The sequence below is a fragment of the Glycine max genome, chromosome 2 (genome assembly GCF_000004515.6).
Source record: "Glycine max cultivar Williams 82 chromosome 2, Glycine_max_v4.0, whole genome shotgun sequence".
NCBI classification, from domain to species: domain Eukaryota; kingdom Viridiplantae; phylum Streptophyta; class Magnoliopsida; order Fabales; family Fabaceae; genus Glycine; species Glycine max.
The window spans coordinates 7,310,709-7,328,511 of NC_016089.4; the positions used below are offsets into that span (position 1 = coordinate 7,310,709).

Below are 17,803 nucleotides of genomic sequence, written 5' to 3' on the forward strand. Positions count from 1 at the left end.
ATGAGTGAGGTCTCACTCAGACGTAGCGTGTTGGAACTTTCGGTTTCAACTATCAATTGCTTGTTATTCTTTTGGAGTACTTCTTAATTAATCTTGATATCAAGGAAAAAAAGTTAATCTTAATTAAAATATTTTTTTTTTTACTTATTCTTTAAATTTGATATCAAAATAAAATACAGTAATTAAAATTAACGCTTTAACCAAGGTCGACGAAACCAAGGTCGGAGTCAAAGGTTTGATCGATTCGGGAATCAGAACCATCCCCCCTTTCTTCGTCCATCCGCCCGAAACCCTAGCGGACCTCAAGCGGGGTGCCGAACCCGGATCTGTGCAGGAGATCCCCACGGTGGACCTCGCCGGCGTGGAGGACTTCCGCGCCGGCGTGGTGGAGAAGGTCCGGCTGGCGGCGAGCACCGTGGGGTTCTTCCAGGTGGTCAACCACGGCATCCCGGAGGAACTCCTCCGGCGGACACTGGCGGCGGTGAAGGCATTCCACGAGCAGCCCGCGGAGGAGAGGGCGCGGGTGTACCGTAGGGATATAGGGAAGGGCGTGTCGTATATTTCTAACGTGGACCTCTTCCAATCAAAAGCCGCCAGCTGGCGCGACACAATCCAGGTAAACAACACAATGAACGTCGAGCTCTCTTCCTATCATTTAATTTCATAACTTAATTATTTTCAGATTAGGATGGGGCCAACCGTAGTGGATTCCAGCGAGATTCCAGAAGTGTGTAGGAAAGAGGTGATGGAGTGGGATAAGGAGGTGGTGCGTGTGGCACGTGTGTTGTATGCTTTACTCAGTGAGGGGCTGGGATTGGGTGCGGAGAGGCTCACGGAGATGGGTCTGGTGGAAGGAAGAGTTATGGTGGGGCACTATTACCCCTTTTGCCCTCAGCCTGATCTGACGGTGGGGCTTAACTCGCATGCGGATCCAGGGGCTCTTACGGTGTTGCTGCAGGACCATATTGGGGGGTTGCAGGTTGAGACCAAACAGGGTTGGATTCATGTCAGGCCTCAGCCTAACGCTTTGGTTATTAACATTGGAGATTTTCTTCAGGTATCATATTTATGTCATACTGCATAATTAAAGACTAGTCTTACTTAATTCGATCAATAATGATTGTTGTGAGTTTAAGTAGTAGTGTTAGCCAAGGAATATTGCATTAAAAGTCAGCCAAGAATGTCACCACTATATGATCTTCTCAAAGTCACCGGATACAACTTAGATTCTCTTCACAGGAATAAATCTTGATTTTTTTTTAAAGGAATAAATCTTAATAATTATTGAGAGACTCATTTGAAGAATCTTTCACTACTTGAAAAATTATATAGTATTGAAAGCCTATTACTTTAAAGATTATCTAGGAGAGAAAGTAATGTTTTAAAGATGAAATTAATAGTTTACTCATTGCCTCAAATTTAAAGGGTATGGTGCTAACTGATTACAAACAAAAGTGAATAACAGAGATATAAAAGATTGATTAAATGGTTAAAAATGAAAAAAAGGTTCAACGCATATGCTAACAAAATAAACTAACGATTAAAAGGAAATATTGTTGTTTAGATTATGAAGTATTAATGTATTTTACTCTTTAGCTGATTGAAGTTTTTAAATGTTTGTCAATTGTCACCAACTTATGTAAATCATATAACATTATAAATTGCAATAACTGATTGGTTATATAGAAATTGTTATATAAATATCGTGATCCCGTTTTAGATCTATAATTTCTGATATTCATCTTTTTGTGTATCAGATAATTTCTAATGAAACATACAAGAGTGCTCATCATAGGGTGTTAGCTAATTACTCTAATGAGCCACGAGTCTCTGTTGCTGTTTTCCTCAACCCAAGTGATAGGGTGAGACTTTTTGGACCATTGCCAGAGTTAACATCAACAGAGAAACCAGCTCTTTATAGGAACTTCACTTTCGATGAATTTATGAAAAGGTTCTTCACGAAAGAGTTGGACGGTAAATCATTGACAAATTTCTTCAGGCAGTGATGTACACACACATATATAGCATCTATTTCGGGTGATATATCATTGTTGAAGGTACATATATAAAAATGTTGATGTGATGATGATGGTATTTTATGTTAATACGTTTGTGAATAAAAAGGTGCTATATGTATGTTTGACAAAAGCGTAATTGTTCTTCCCTCAGTTCATGATATCTTTTATTCATAGGCTAGCTTCTCTTGGAATAGCAAATTCTAATGGTTCTTGAGATCTTCTTTAATGGCGGAAAAGGAGTGGAAAAAATTTTAATGGCAAAATTAAGAATAACAAATTCTAATGGTTCTTCTAATCTTGTTTGTGACACGTAGGAAGTGAGTTGGATTAGGAGTGTCACGTCTAATAGAAAGATATCTCTTATCTAAGGATTGTTCGGTAAAGTGAAAAAAAAATAAAAAGAAAATAAATTAAAATAATTTTTTTTGAATTAAAATAAAATATAAAAGTAAGGCTTATATTAATTTACTGTTTTTTTTTCTCATTCTTTCTCTTCAAAAGAATAAAGTGTAAGTGTCATAATATTTTTTTGTTAAATTACTCATTTGGTCATTATAGTTTTATGATTTTTATCTTTTTAGTCTTTATAGTTTGAAAATGATTTTTTTAATTTTTATAATTTATATTTTAATTCTCCTGTAGTTTAGAAGTATTCTCTTTAATCATTATAGTTTGTATTTTAATTTTCTTTTAATTTTTATAATTTGAAAATTATATGGACTAAAAAAGTAAGAATTATAAAATTATAGATTTTTAAAATTACTAAGGACTAAAAGAGAATTAAAATATAAATTATAGAGACTAAAAAATCATTTTCAAATTATAAAATTTAAAAAAGTAACAATCATAAAATTATAGAAAGTAAATGAGTAAATTAATTTTTTTAAAAAATAAAATTCTATAGTAGAAATTTCAGAACACACGAGATTGGTGATCACGACAAACTACTCATAACAGCTTTATAGGATGTGTTTTTATTTTTAAATAATTTCTTTAAAAAAATTTAAAGAGGTTTATAATTTTAATTTAAAATATTTTTATATGAAAATAAAATTATTATGACTTATATTTTAAGTATATATATATATATATATTAATTATATTATAAATATTAATATTTTTATTTTTATATTATTATATCATATTATAATATACAAATAAAAATAAATGACCAAATGGGGCATTTCCTCAAATTGTATTGGAAATTCAATGCATGATTTGTTCTAGTATGTTCTAACCAACAACAAATTTATGAATGAGATTATTATATAATTTATTTATATATTATATCATTTAAGTTTTTAAAATACTAATACGAGCAAATAAATTCGATCAAAAGTACCCTCGTTACAAAAATTTATAAAGGTAAAAAAGAATATATCTAGTGGAAATTATTTGACATTTTTTTAATAGTATTTAATTAATTAACTTTGGTTAAATAGAATATTTTGTTAGTATAGGCTAAAAGTTTTGTTATTAAGTCGATACAAATATGGTGGGGTGTAATTTTCAAATAAGTATTGAGTTTAATGTCATATAAATAAAACTAAAGGTAGAAAAATGTAATATGTAAATAAGTTTAGAGTTTGACATCATATAAGTAAACCTTAAAGTAGTAAAATGCAAGTTACTCAAAATAATACTTACACTATCTTTGAAATAGGGGAAAATAGAAAGAAGGAAAAATATGAAAATGTACTCTTTTTTTTGTTTTATTTCTTGATAACACGGAAGGAAAGAATAAAATTCATGATAGATTAACTTGAACAATTCTTTAAATACTGAAGAGAATATTTTACATCATTTCTTATTGTTTTTGGAGGGAATTTAACATCATTTCAAATACTTAAAAAGTTATTTAAATATATTTTTCCTCCTTTATTTACCATTTAAAAAAGGTGACTATAGTGTTACAGTTACACGACACACGTAGTGTGTTGTTATTCACTTCACTTTGGTGGCAGTTCAACGAGCTTTTGTCATTTCAACGGTTTCAAACCACACACAAGCCCTTCATATTCATTCTTCAATTTCTGTTCTTGCAGTCAGGTTTGACAGAAAGCATTTTGAAATAAAATCATTTTTGCCGTCAGGTTTGACAGAAAATGATGACATCTTGAAATAAAATCAATCCATGTTCATCTTGTGGCCTTGTTTCAAAACAATAAAGAATTAGTTAATTATTAGTAACTTTTTTGTGAGTTCGTTTTACATATTTTCATAAAACAGGTAGAAACCCGAAATTAAGGAAACGGCACATGGTCACTCATAACAAAGGTCACGACGACTTAAATACTCAACTATCATTGAATAACCTTAATATATTCTCACCTTTCGATGCCTTCATGGAACATTGTCTAATTCTACCGTCAAACTTGTGTCACTCATTCAGGTACAAATAAAAATATGACATTCTAACCTTAAAAATCAAATAAAAAACTATATTTATCATGATTTTTAATTAGTTAGACGATGAAAAATTGTTTACATAGACAGTACATAGAAATAAAACTCTTCTAGAATCCTACCTTTTTCCAAACCATTCGTCCATTTCTTCATCATCAGTACTCTGATTATTGACAGAACAAAATTCATCATCAGTACTCAGGTTATCTGAAGAACAAAACTCATTTTCAGTTTCACTTTGCCATGAAGGCCTTCTGCACTGATTTGGCAACTCAGTCTTGTATGCTTCTCTCCTTTGTACCTTAGTCAAGTGAGTCTTACCTCCAACAATAGGAAAATCTATAAATTCAGAAGAATCATTTGATTTATTTAAGCACTTGTTATTTTCATTTCTATCCTCTACAAATCTCCACTTAGGTGAATCTCTGTTCCTGTTTTTTCTTTCAAACACCATTGGTGTTTCATCGATTCTATCACCCTGACGTGCCACAAAGGAAAATTTGCTATTCTTATAGTGGTCTAGATCTTCTGGTTGAGGTTCAAAGGAAAAGCTTGAAGCCTTTGACACTATAGGGCGTCTATGGTCACATTTCAGGCAAACCATGTTTCTTCTGAAATTGACGTAGTTGCACCTGCACAGACAAGAATTCAATAATTTCAATAGCGAGTAAATACAAAATTTCTTACAGAAACTGAAACAAAATAACAGTATAGTTGAAAAGAACCTACGAGTCACATTCCCACTCCCCGGGATTAATTTGACGATTGGAAGGCCTCTCTTTGCATTGCAAACATCTTGTATTCTTTGCAAAATTTAGGAAATTGCATCTGCAGAAATCAAAATTGATTATAATTTAAAATTAAATACTAGTGTCATATGAACCTACATGATATTGACAGCCATTACTTATTGCATATCCAGTCTCCCTTCTTCAAAGGCATGTGATTATTATCCTCCTTCAATTGCTTGATTCTTTCCTCAAAGAAGCTGTCACAGCGCAAGCACCTGATGTTTCTAGCAAAGTTCATGAAGTTGCATCTGGCCAATGAAAATTGAAAATGAAAACATAATCAAGTGCAGGAGAAACTAGTACAAGATTTCAATTTAATATAATAAATAATTAGTAGATGGAAATTAAGTTCTACTTCGGGCAAAGCCAGTCGCCTTGCTTCATCTTTGAAACATCTATTTTTCCCTTGTCTTGCTCATTGGGATGAACATGTCCAGTGACAACCTCTGTGCTGTCTGGAAAATTAGAATTTTCCTCTTTGTTACTGTGCTCTACTATTTCTTTCAGCAGTCTTCTCACAGATTCTTCTACCCTTTTTGTTAGACATGGTTTGTTCTCCACTGAACCATTAATTGGATCAAGTCCGTAAGTTAAAACAATACGCATAATGTCCACTGTTCTTCCACCTTCATCTTCACGTGCCTTCACGAATGCTCTTTCACAGTCCCCCCTCAAATTGCAGGAACTGCATACCTGATTGAAGCGCACCAGTACATACAATTTCTAGTTATTGATTGAAGGTAAAGAAAAAAATTTAGATATAGAAAAGAAAGAAAGTTGTGAAGTATACTATAAGCAAAAGCAAATGATAGTAGAAACTCGGTCACCACTTACATTTCCCTCATCAATACCAATATATGCTCTCAGACGTTTTCCTGAGTTGATCACTTTCCTATCTAAGCTCGGACATCCAAGTGCCACAGTAACTCCTATATCTTTTCGAGACAAGAATCTGAGAACAAAGTCATTTTCAAAATAACTTCTGTGCAAATCATGTTTCCTTCACAACAAGAAGGAATTTTAAAAAAAAAATATTGTGCAAGAATTACCATTGCCACTTAAACCAAAGATAGAGAAACTTTATTGACTTAAAGTCAGTTTGGATAAACTTCTCTATAATCACTTATAGAAGAAGAAAATAAGAAAGGAAAATGAAACTAGTTTCTTTATAAGCTAAAATTAGTTTATGCATAAACTAATTTTAACTTTTGGAAAAAGTCATTTCATTTTATTCTTATTTTCTTCTATCATAAGTACTTATATAAAAAGTTCATTCAAAGAGGCCCTTGGTCCCCATAGCATCAAATATGGAATAGAAGAAAAGGTATAAATCATGCCTAGGTTCATCTCCAATACCATTTGGATATCACAGTCTGTCACAGAGTTCTCAACTCAAACACCTTGCATGCACAATATAACTATGATGGCCAAACCAATAAATAATTAACCACCTAAACTAAAATTAAAGCATATGCCATAACCAGCCCAAAGAACACTTTTCTTTTTTTAAAACATATATGTTTACCTTAAAATATGAAAGTGGTCTCTACCGAAATTGAGGCATGCGGTTCTAACGACATTGCAATCCTTGGCGCCCATAGCAGCGTTGATGTTTCTCTCTTCGTGACTGAAGTGTCCTTTGTCGTGCAAGCACTTCATGAGTTGGAGCCACTCGGGCCAGGGATGCGAAATCTGAAGCGCTGATTCTTGTTCTTCTTCTTCCTTGTCAACGAAACCCGAGGGTTCTTCTTCGAGCCTCCATCTCCAACCGGGATCCTTCTCCACCTCGTTGGAGACAAAGTATCGCCTCGCGAGGGTGAAGGTGGCACTGTGAAACGGTGAAGCGGAGCAGAGGAACGTGGTGGGACCCAGACGTGGGCGACAACAACGTTTCCAAAGGTTTCGGAGCATTCTGTGGTTCGTTTGTTCGTGTCAAAGGTTTCGGAGCAAAAGTTTTTTTTCACCTTTCCGTAGTCCGCAGATTTTTATTTTTTTTTTGAAGTTGTAGTCAGCAAAATTGAAACTTTAGTCAGTGGCTAATTTCATTCAGTAAATTATAGTTTACTTGCAAAATTTCTTCATGTTACATATGACATTCTTATACTAGTATAGATACATTGAATGAATCTTATTTATTCAATAAAGGAGCGTACTCCATCTCTATGGAGATTACAAATAAATGATAATTATAACAATTGAAATTGAGAAATAAAAATAATTATCTACTGTTAAACTAAATAAAAATTTACTTTTTATATCGGTTTTAAATATAACTGATGTAAAAAGTGATTCAAAATTGCTACTGATAGTGCATCCGCAGAAGAAACTAAAGCAACATGATGATGAGAAGAAAATGTAAGGCTTGCAGCCTCTCTGTATTAGTATGCTAATTGGTATCTTGCCCTTATTGCAATATTTAGTTATTCTGTTTGTAAAGATTGAACTCGTTATTGCAAGCTGATAATGCACCCATGCATGCATTAATTGATAAACATGGATCTCAGCCTCAACTATATACTCTGTGTGGTCTCTCTTTGCGAAATCAGAAGGAGATCGAGAAGAAAGTTGTCGGTGTGCCAAATGCAAGCCCTAGAGATTAAAATCAACGAAAGAGTCATACTATTCTTTACGTATAGTACCGTGGAATTTTGGAGGGCGTGACTGCTTCACGAGTTTTCTTTTTGTATTTTTCATCGACAAAACATCGGTCAGTCTTGTACGTCTTTGTCTTTGTGATTTATGATATGTAGAAACAAAAGGAAAAGTTATTAGATAGTCGATTAATCTCTACGTTGATTAAACTTGGAAGTATTTGAGTTGGGGTAAAGAGCTTTCATCCACATGTTGTTTTGCTTTATATCTACGTTGTTTGAAAATTGTTATAATTTTTAAAAACCGTATATAGTTTTTGATTAGGAATATGGTGCGTAATTAGATGAAAGACATCACTTATATATAGTTAATTAACATTTTTTTAATTTTCAAGAAGATAATATTAGCAATAATAACATTAAGTGGATGGAATTAACTGAGTGTATTTGGTTTCGATCGGTACCTCACATTTTGAAGAAAAATAAGTTTAAAATCTATAAGTCCTAATGTATTATTTTATTTATTTATTTTAACTCACCTCTATTAAGTAAGCAAATTCCTCTCTCTATACATATATATCCACCAAAATGTTAGTTCAAGATCTAATGATTAACATTGACTATTTATTATAATCATTAGATTATAAGAAAATGAATTATGAGAAATTAAAAATAATTCTAAAAGAATTATTCATGGAACAAGTAAATTTATTTTCACCCGAGCGGACCCAAACTAAAATCATAAGGGACCAACTATAAAAAATAAAATTCATCCAGACAACTCAATAGCATCAATTTATATAAAAAAATATTTATAATTTGATGTTCTAATATGTTAATAAATAAAAACGTTAAATTATTTAACAAATTTCGTTCTTATATATATGTCACAAAAATAATCTAACAATTGAGTTTATGCTAATTTTTAACAAATTTCTTTTCAATATATACTTACAAATAGTTAATAAACATCATGTCTCACCTAAATATTATGAAGTGTAGTATTATCACTAACATAATAAATAAGTACATTTACCTCTTGTCAATATTGAAACTTGTGACTACAATAATTAAAATTTAATTTTTTTTTGCTGTCTTCGTGATTGTTGCAGTAGTTAATTATTTCATTGTTGCACTTCCTTTGATGGCGCCATTGTGTTGGTTACAGTGGTGTCGTTGATGGCGACTCTCACTGGTGACGCCAGAATGTGATGGTTGCGGGGGGAGAGATGAGGGCAAGGGACAAAGTGGAAAAAAAGAGGAAAAAATTTAAAAAATCATAACCTTTGATCTAAGAAATAATGTATCTAATGATAAAAAAGAAACTTTTCCATTATACTAAGTTATTTCAGTTGTGCACCCTAGTCATTCATAAGAATGGCTATAATATTAAAACTCAAGTCATTGCCTAGAATTACTGCTTGATCCTAAGGGAAGTAGCTTGCTAGGTTTTCAAGTAAATTTGAGCTATAAAGTTAACTTTTGAATATTATTAACAAAATTTTGGCTTAATTGGTTGAACATGATGCGTAAGTATGTCATATCGCTATCAAATGATATAAAGAATATGTTTGATAAAATTAACTGAAAAATGAGATGAAAGTTAAAAACTGAAAATTTAACTTATTAAATTATAAATACTCAATAAAAATGGTTGAAAATATGAAATAACTAAAAATTATAAAATGATAGAAATAGACATATTTATATTCTATATGTTACATATTTTCATGTTAAGTATTTTACTATTAATCTTATACTATTTGTTAAAAATAATGTAAAAAAATACACTTAAGTAGATATTATATTTTTATTATGTTAATTATTGTAATAGTTAAAATAAATAATCTAATATAAAATTATTAAAAAATTAGACAAAATATAGTGTCAAAATAAGAAATTAAGTATTATAAGTGGTACAGTAGTTAAAATAAATAATGTAACATAAAAAAATATAAAATAATAAAAAATAGGGTTTGCAAGTTTGAGGAAAAAATGCACCGAATGAACATTGATACATCAAACATATGAATGAGTTAAAAAAGAAAGCAATAAAACGTGGGTATATTTAAAAATGATAGATAATTTAATAAATATACTAAGGATAAAAAGAAAAAAAATATAAAAAGTTAGAAATTAGAGTTTAAAAAAAATCTAATTTAAGTAACATTTTAAAAAATATTAAAAGTTCCAAAAAAAATTTATTTACCAAAATAATTAAATGATTTTTCCAACTAATAAATAAAACTAAAATCTAATTGAAATGTGTTATAAAAAATAATTAAAATAGATAGAAGTTTCGTGCATATGAGTTTGGATCTTGTGATTTTACAATCTTTTTCCATTTTATTTAATTAAATTCATTTTGAGAATTATTTTGAAGCTTATACAAAAAAATTTGTTTTTAATGTCTCAGATTTTGATTTGGCTCAAAAACGAAAATCATGATATTTCTGCCTTAAGATTTTATTATACGCATTAGCCTCTAATTTGAAACCGTCACAAGGTGCCGGCCCCATTGCTATGTATACGTCGGTTCTTTCTGACTCCATTTTACACACCAAAACAAAGTCCTTTCCTCTATTTCTAAAATTCTTGCTCGGCTCCTAGATTTGACTTTTCACCTTGACCAATTCTGTAGTCTCAACAAGTCTAAGAGGTTCATGCAGTATCCTAAGGGCAAAAACATCAAAAAGGGTCATTTTTACATTTTATTTACCAAATAGGGGCTGTTTTGCAATTATTTACCTGGGGGGTCTGTTTTTTTTATTACAAAGCGCCCCCAGGAAGGCGCTTCCATGGAGCACGCGACACGTGGCACAGCGCGGCGCACGAGGCAGCAACAGGGTAGCGCTCCTGACGCGGGCGCGTCTGGTAGCGCCCTGCCGCTGGGCACGACTGGTAGTGCCCCTGACGCGGGCACGACCCAGGCGCCTATGTATTTTTTAAATATATTTTAATAAATTAAGCTGATTAACGATTAAATAATTTAAAAAAATATTTGTCATTTAATTAAGTTTTCTAATTTACGACGAAACTCAATTAAATTGTCATTTAATTAAGTTTTCTATGGTATAATATGAATTTTATAACTTTATAAAATATGAAATTTCCAGGTTATGATCTTTTGTTTCTTCAAAAAAAAAAAAGTTATGATCTTTTGGAACTTTATAGCATATAACAGATGACTCATTGAATTGATAAGTAAAACATTGATTCAATACGTTGGTTGAGTTTAAACGTCTCTTAACATTAAAAAAAAAAAAAGAAATTAGATTTAGACCCACTAAAAAAATACATTTTCTCTCAGACTCAACGAAACTGGGAAGGGGGGTGTGTATTTTTTTTTTTAATTTAAATGTTTAATTTTGTTAAAATACAATTTTTGTTCCTCTATTCTCTTATATTTGTACTTTTAGTCCCATTATTTTTTAATGGAGATATTTTATTTTTTATTTTTAAAAAATCAACAATTTTAATTTTTGTGATCAATTTTAAATGTTGACATAAGTATTCTATAAACCTTAAGTGATAACTATTTATTTATTATGTACATGTCAAATATTTTTTAAATTATTTAATCGTTAATCAACTTAATTTATTAAAATATATTTAAAAAATACATAGGCGTCTGGGTCGTGCCCGCGTCAGGGGCACTACCAGTCGCGCCCACGCGTTGGGCACTACCAGCCGCGCCCAGTGGCAGGGCGCTACCAGACGCAGGGGCGCTACCCTGCTGCTGCCTCGTGCACCGCGCTGTGTCACGTGTCGCGTGCTCCATGAAAGCGCCTGTCTGGGGGGCGCTTTGTAATAAAAAAACAGACCCCCCAGGTAAATAATTGCAAAACAGCCCCTATTTGGTAAATAAAATGTAAAAGTGACCCTTTTGGGTGTTTTTGCCGTATCCTAAGAGACTGGTACGAAATATCAGATACTGCTAAAACATGTCTTAGGTAGCAATTATTCAAGTGTAACTAACTAAATCCCAATTGTAATATTTAACCAATCGAGGCTAGTTGTCTCCCAATCGAATAGTAAAAGGGTGAATATTTAAATTAAAATTGTTCGAATAAAGATATTTTTGTGTTTTTATATTTTAAATACTTAAAATTAAAACTAATAAAACAGAAAATAAAATATATATTTTTCTAGAAAGATTAACCTGCTGAAAATTTAATAACAAAAATTAAAAAAAAAGGTGAGAAATTATTTATTAACGCAATAATAATGGTAAGGAAGCACTAGCATTGAAATGATAAGATTATATTCAAAATTCCCATATTTGATGTAATGTTGTTATATTATTCATCCCAAATTCTTGAATGTATTTTACCCCTAATCCTTTATGTGATAGATTTTAAATTGTTAGCCTTGATTTTGAATCCCTTGGTAAACCAACACATGTAATTAGCATTATTGTTTGAGAATTAACTAGACTTAACCAAAATTATTATCCCTAGAAATAACCACAATTAAGTATGCAACTTAGTTCGGGTTTCAATAAGACTTACTAAAGTGCATGTCAATTCGTGGAATCATCTATGAGTTGTGAATACTCACGAAACATTAATTATAGTAGGCAAATAATGAATTCAAACAATATATTAATATAAGAAAATTATATCAAATAAGCTTCAATTCTTTCCTTTTCCCATAAAGAAACTAATCACTCATGAAATACAAGAAGAGAGAAGAGGAGAAAGTTTTTCAATAAAGGATGGTGCAGAGATTTTTTGTGCATATGCTTATGCCTTTCTATTTGTTTAATCATAGATGTGTTTAATAGAGATAAATAATCTCATTAATTTACAAAATAATATAATTATATAATAAAATTATCTCTTCAACTGATATAATATGTATTTAATTGTTGTAATTATCTTTAAAGTGTTTTTCTTTATTTATCTTTGAACTATATCTCTATAATTATCTTTGTTTTGAATTAATTTATTTATGGATAGACGGTTTGGCATGCTTTTTGCTTAAGTGAGAAATCTTCGGTCAAATTTCATCTTCTCTTTTATTTGAAAATCATAGCACATATACATAGGAACACACTTGATATTATTTTTTTAAAAAAAGGAAAGCGAAAAAATGTAAATAATAAATTGGGAAAAATGTAGTTATTCTAGAAATTAAACTTCCATTTTCATGAAATCCTACATATTCACCTTTTATCATGGAAATCCGAAGCTCGATAAATATGAAGATTTTGTATTTTTCGGAAATCAAGAATTTTTGGGAATGTTTTTCTAAAACTTGTATTAGACGTGGAAAAATATGATATTTCCAACCTCATTTTGGGAAAATCCTTTTATGAGATATCTTGAAACAAACATATTCAAAAGTTATACAATTATCTCCTCCCCTTCGACTTATATATTTTTAAGGTCGGCCTGATAGTAAGAGGTTGAAATAGATGTATAAAAACTTATATTTGATCTAAAAAGAATAAAAAAATCAACCCCAACCTAAATAAGGAATAGTCTCATATATAGCCATGCTATTAAAATTTCGAAAGAAAAAATCTCCGGAAAACAAATGTGCACCCCCCTAAAATTATAACAAGGAATTAATCTGATGTTTTAGACCGGAACCGGATTAGTATGAAATGCACAAACCAATATGATATGACGCATTCTAAAAAGTCAACTAACCCTTTTTTACTCTCTCTCGTCATAATAAACTGACTTGGTAGCTCAGAATTCAATCAAATTCTTCTTCAGCTAGCAAGTTGATTGACTCGGCAAATTAAAGCAACGAATTAACACCGAATGATAAATAGCCAATATAATTGGCGAAACCTCATCGAAGCCTCAACCTCATACAATAATATCTCTCTATTATTATTTATTTATTTTCTATATTCATGTTGTATTTTTCTTTCTCCGTTCAAACTGATCCATCGAGCAATATGCGAGAACTACGCGCTTTATAAACGATTCTAGAAAAGCAGCCTTTCCTATAATCCTATATATAAACCCTTTAATTCGTCCTATTGCTTCTCCAAGTTCCAACTTAACACATACATATATCTCATATCATATACATAGTTATAAATAACTTGTAGCTATCGTATTATTACTCTTACTATTAGTAGTATATAATTAATAGGTCCTCCTCTCTTTTGATTTTTGTTTAAGATTTCTGAAAGTGGAAATATTGAAGTTAAGTGGTTTAAGAAGGATATGCCTTGCATGGTGTCTCGAACGGGAAGAGAGATGCAGAGATACAACAGTAGTGGTGGTCGTCAAGTTGTGGGGTGAGTTCATTTGAAGCTTTTTTTTTTTCATGATGATCAATAAAATCTATTAAAAAATAGAGCTTTTCTAAAAGCTTAGAGTTCTAATTTTTCGATATCTGCATGATGTAAACATCCCCATGACACTTTTGTTTCTCTTTATTCATATCTTCCTTTTATCATATCATATCACTTATGGTAACAAAAAAAATCGTATTACTTATCATCTCGCATCTACATTTTTCTATCTTTTATCTTTTTCTCTATCCAGGTATTTAATTACTACCATGGGGTATCTATATGGAGAAACTTTATTTTTTAAAGGAGAAGCTCATAACAAGCTAATTAATCCAATGCTAAAGTCTGCCAAATGTTCATTATATTTTTCTTTATTATTACACTTTAGCGTTAGCCTTTATATATTTTTTGGTGTCTGCATGCCTGTCTGGTGACAGTTGCACTCAGTTTTTTCAATGGTTACAAAATTTGGATAAATTTGCTTAATTTGTTGGTTTCTTCCTTTCTTATATCCCCAACTCAGTGCCTTCTTTATTGAGTCATTCATTCCGATGTCTAATTGTGCAGGTGCATACCTTACAGATATAAAGAAGATAGTGATGGCAATGTGAGCAATGAATTGGAGGTGCTTATGGTTAGTTCACAAAAGAGTCAAGCATTAATGTTCCCAAAGGTACATTTGTCGTTTCTTGCACATATACTAATTAAATATAGTGAATATCCAATTCCATCTCTGAAAAAAAAATCGACGAAATTTAATAATCTCTAAAGAGAAAAATTAAAATTAAGTTTATAAATGTAGAACATTTTAGTAAATGATCAGGGTGACTAATGATTTTTTTCACTAAGTATGTACTAAAAAATAGAACAAGCAAAAATGATTGAGGTTATGTTTGGATAAAATTTGGAAACATGTGTTTAGGAATTCTACTGTTATTTTGAAAGTAAAAATACTTTCAAGATCTCTTAATTGATATCTAAACATATACTAAATGATTAAAGTGTCTTACGAAATGGGGTGATTTTTATTTATTTTTTTAGATGGATCAAATCAAATTGGTGTTTACTATAAATTAAAAAAAGTCTCTTTGGCCTCATCATGATTCATATTAGTAATATAACATGAACATCTTATATTTGTCCATTTCAGGGAGGATGGGAACTCGATGAATCTGTAGAAGAAGCAGCATGCAGGGAGTCCCTCGAAGAAGCAGGAGTTACAGGATTCGTTCAGGTACTTTTGAATACATTAATTAATGTCAATCTAGCTCTAGCTAGCTCTTTAATTCTTCTGTTATGTTCTAATAATTTTAAACAAACTAAATTGAAAATTTGTTTGGTTTCTTATGGCAGCATGAATTGGGCCAATGGAGCTTCATCAGCAAAAGACATGGAACATACTATGAAGGGCACATGTTTCCTTTGCTTGTCGAAGAACAACTTGACTCGTGGCCTGAGAAAGATCTACGGAGAAGAATATGGGTATGTCCAAGAGTCTTATTACTAATACGTTTGATTGAATTAGTCCATTTCAACTTGACTAGCTAGTGAAACATTTTTTTTAATATACTCATGATTGTTTCATCACTTTCTAAAATGTGTATTAACTTAATGAAATAATAAAAAAGAATATGTTAGTGCATGTGTATGAAAAAACATCTGTTATTATCAGCATTTGTTCTTTTAAAAACGTAAGCATGATCATGATAGGAACGATCGAACATCTAGTACAAAACTTATGACTTAAACTGTACGTAGTTGAGAGGTTGCGGTTGTACTACGTAAGAGTTGCACCAAATTACAAAAATTGTGAACAATTCATGTGATTGGTTCAAATATAATTAAGAATGCGATGACCTCAAACAACATTTATGATTGTAATTGCAGTTCAAGACTGCACCTTGTTTTGGATGTGGAAAAACTAAACGAGTGATACTAATGAATATAATTAAATTACAATTACGAATTTTAGTATTTTACTAATTCTCTTCTGTGATCACTTTATGCAGATGAGTGTTAATGAAGCCCGAGAAGTTTGTCAGCATTGGTGGATGAAGGAAGCATTAGACATCCTCGTTGAACGGCTCACTTTACAGCAAAATAGGAACATATAACACTAATTAATATTTGTTGCAACATTTAATTTATAGATAAAAATTTGTCAGCGTTTCTAATATATAATTCAAATACGCAAAATAATTAAGCAATATATAGGCCATTTTCTCAGCTGATAAATGAGAGATTAATATCTCTAAATATAATTAATAAATTGTTAAAGCAAGTTTTTTTTTCTAGTGAATTTTTCCACACACAAATATATGTATATATCCTGGGATCAAACCCATGACAAATTTAAACTCAGACAGCCATTCTTTGTATTTGTGTTTTGGAAACTGAAATGACGTCCTTCTTATTTATAAATACATTTTAAGTCCTTCGTTATGTTTTACTAACATATATAGCTGATTATTATATTTATAGACCATGAAGTTTTTCAACGCTAAGCTAACTGACCTTTGGCGCTTACCGACTCATGCAATGATTGATGAAGCACGAAATTGTCAAATTATTCAAACCCTCGCTACTTATGTCAACGGTTATGCCATTATATTATAAGATATAGCACACCAACTATATTTTTAATATATTGATATTTTGCTCCATATAAGATTGTTTTTTTTTCAAGGACTAAAAATCATTTATTCAAATTTAAAAAATTAAAAATATATTTAAATCTTTTTAAAATAAAATGCATGGAAACATAAGATTTGGTGGTAGTGGAGGATTCAATTTACCTTGCATGGATAAAATATTTGACGTCTTGATTGCTCACAAAGCCATGATAGTTAGGATTTCTACCATATCACTGTTTCACTGGTAAATTCTTAAGAGAATGTCGATCAATATTCTAACATCTAGAATAAACACATTGTTTCCTGTAAGCCAATTGTTAGCTTGATGTCAGTTTAATTTCCTTCAATTGGTGACACTAATAACATCAAGAATAGCAATTGGAAGAGAATGGCATATATATCTATGATATTATAACATTGGTGTTAGTACAAACTAGTGACTATGTTAGTGGAGATTTCAGTAGAGTTGAAGTATGAACAACTTTACATTTTAACTATGCTTTCCTTTTATGTTTCCTAGAAGATAACCAGTAAGTGTTTTAAAGCCAATCATGCATGTAGAATTTAGTGCCACAAACAATCTAGATTGAACTTTATGTTCATCTAAAGTAAAATTAATATAATCACATTCGTTGCCTTTTCTATTCTTATTGTTATCACACTGATGTTTTAGTAATTTAAACTAATTAAATATCAATCGATAAATATTTACTGTCAGTTTCACAAGTCAAATGATGCCAATTTGACGCAATGAAGGTTTGTTTAAACATAGCCATTCAGATTACAGATCATTTCCCTTTCATCATCAAACCTTGTACAGTTACAATCCAATCATTTAATTCATTATTCTGAACATACAAAAAAGAGTAAAGTAATGGGATTCAAGTCATTCAACTACAAATTTTGCATGCAGTAATCTAATTAAAAGAAGAAATATATATGAAAGGTGGATTACTTTCCCATGCCTACAAGTCTACAACTCGATGGAACACAGTTTATTAACGATGACAGCGATCATGGTGATTGGGGGAACTTGATAGTTTTAGTGGTAGAAGTGATAATGATAAGATTTATTTCCAACACCATACTGAAGAAATGCAGTTGT

The 17,803-nt window shown here is 31.1% G+C and overlaps 3 protein-coding genes across 3 annotated transcripts; 2 read left to right on the forward strand and 1 right to left on the reverse strand.

Annotated features, from left to right (window-relative positions):
• LOC100812320 (1-aminocyclopropane-1-carboxylate oxidase homolog 4) lies at window positions 1-2,148 on the forward strand. The gene is made up of 4 exons (XM_026125018.2): window positions 1-76; window positions 180-616; window positions 683-1,057; window positions 1,758-2,148. The coding sequence occupies exons 1-4, from the start codon at window positions 1-3 to the stop codon at window positions 2,004-2,006; spliced, it is 1,137 nt and encodes a 378-aa protein (XP_025980803.2). The 3' UTR covers window positions 2,007-2,148.
• Window positions 2,149-4,462: 2,314 nt separating this feature from the next.
• Window positions 4,463-7,306, reverse strand: LOC100812864 (zinc finger protein VAR3, chloroplastic). The gene is made up of 6 exons (XM_003519946.5): window positions 6,741-7,306; window positions 6,050-6,167; window positions 5,571-5,908; window positions 5,332-5,463; window positions 5,154-5,252; window positions 4,463-5,056 (listed from the first exon to the last, which is right to left on the reverse strand). The coding sequence occupies exons 1-6, from the start codon at window positions 7,124-7,126 to the stop codon at window positions 4,543-4,545; spliced, it is 1,587 nt and encodes a 528-aa protein (XP_003519994.1). The 5' UTR covers window positions 7,127-7,306; the 3' UTR covers window positions 4,463-4,542.
• A 6,530-nt stretch (window positions 7,307-13,836) lies between these two features.
• On the forward strand, window positions 13,837-16,422 carry LOC100813393 (nudix hydrolase 17, mitochondrial). Its single transcript, XM_014772926.2, has 5 exons — window positions 13,837-14,068; window positions 14,633-14,738; window positions 15,216-15,299; window positions 15,419-15,547; window positions 16,075-16,422. Exons 1-5 carry the CDS (start codon window positions 13,995-13,997, stop codon window positions 16,177-16,179), a joined length of 498 nt encoding a protein of 165 aa, XP_014628412.1. The 5' UTR covers window positions 13,837-13,994; the 3' UTR covers window positions 16,180-16,422.
• The last annotated feature ends 1,381 nt before the right edge of the window (window positions 16,423-17,803 follow it).

Bases quoted from the DNA above. Each gene is read 5' to 3' on its own strand.
- LOC100812864 (XM_003519946.5), bottom strand. From the start codon at position 7,126: ATGCTCCGAAACCTTTGGAAACGTTGTTGTCGCCCACGTCTGGGTCCC. The intron at 5,253-5,331 runs GTAATGGCTGTC...TGATTTCTGCAG, and splicing joins GGAGACTGGATATGCAATAA to ATGCAATTTCCTAAATTTTG. The intron at 5,057-5,153 runs GTAGGTTCTTTT...TTGTCTGTGCAG, and splicing joins GGGGAGTGGGAATGTGACTC to GTGCAACTACGTCAATTTCA.
- LOC100812320 (XM_026125018.2), top strand. From the start codon at position 1: ATGAGTGAGGTCTCACTCAGACGTAGCGTGTTGGAACTTTCGGTTTCA. The intron at 77-179 runs GTACTTCTTAAT...AATAAAATACAG, and splicing joins TTGCTTGTTATTCTTTTGGA to TAATTAAAATTAACGCTTTA. The intron at 617-682 runs GTAAACAACACA...AATTATTTTCAG, and splicing joins GCTGGCGCGACACAATCCAG to ATTAGGATGGGGCCAACCGT.
- LOC100813393 (XM_014772926.2), top strand. From the start codon at position 13,995: ATGCCTTGCATGGTGTCTCGAACGGGAAGAGAGATGCAGAGATACAAC. The intron at 14,069-14,632 runs GTGAGTTCATTT...CTAATTGTGCAG, and splicing joins GGTGGTCGTCAAGTTGTGGG to GTGCATACCTTACAGATATA. The intron at 14,739-15,215 runs GTACATTTGTCG...TGTCCATTTCAG, and splicing joins AAGCATTAATGTTCCCAAAG to GGAGGATGGGAACTCGATGA.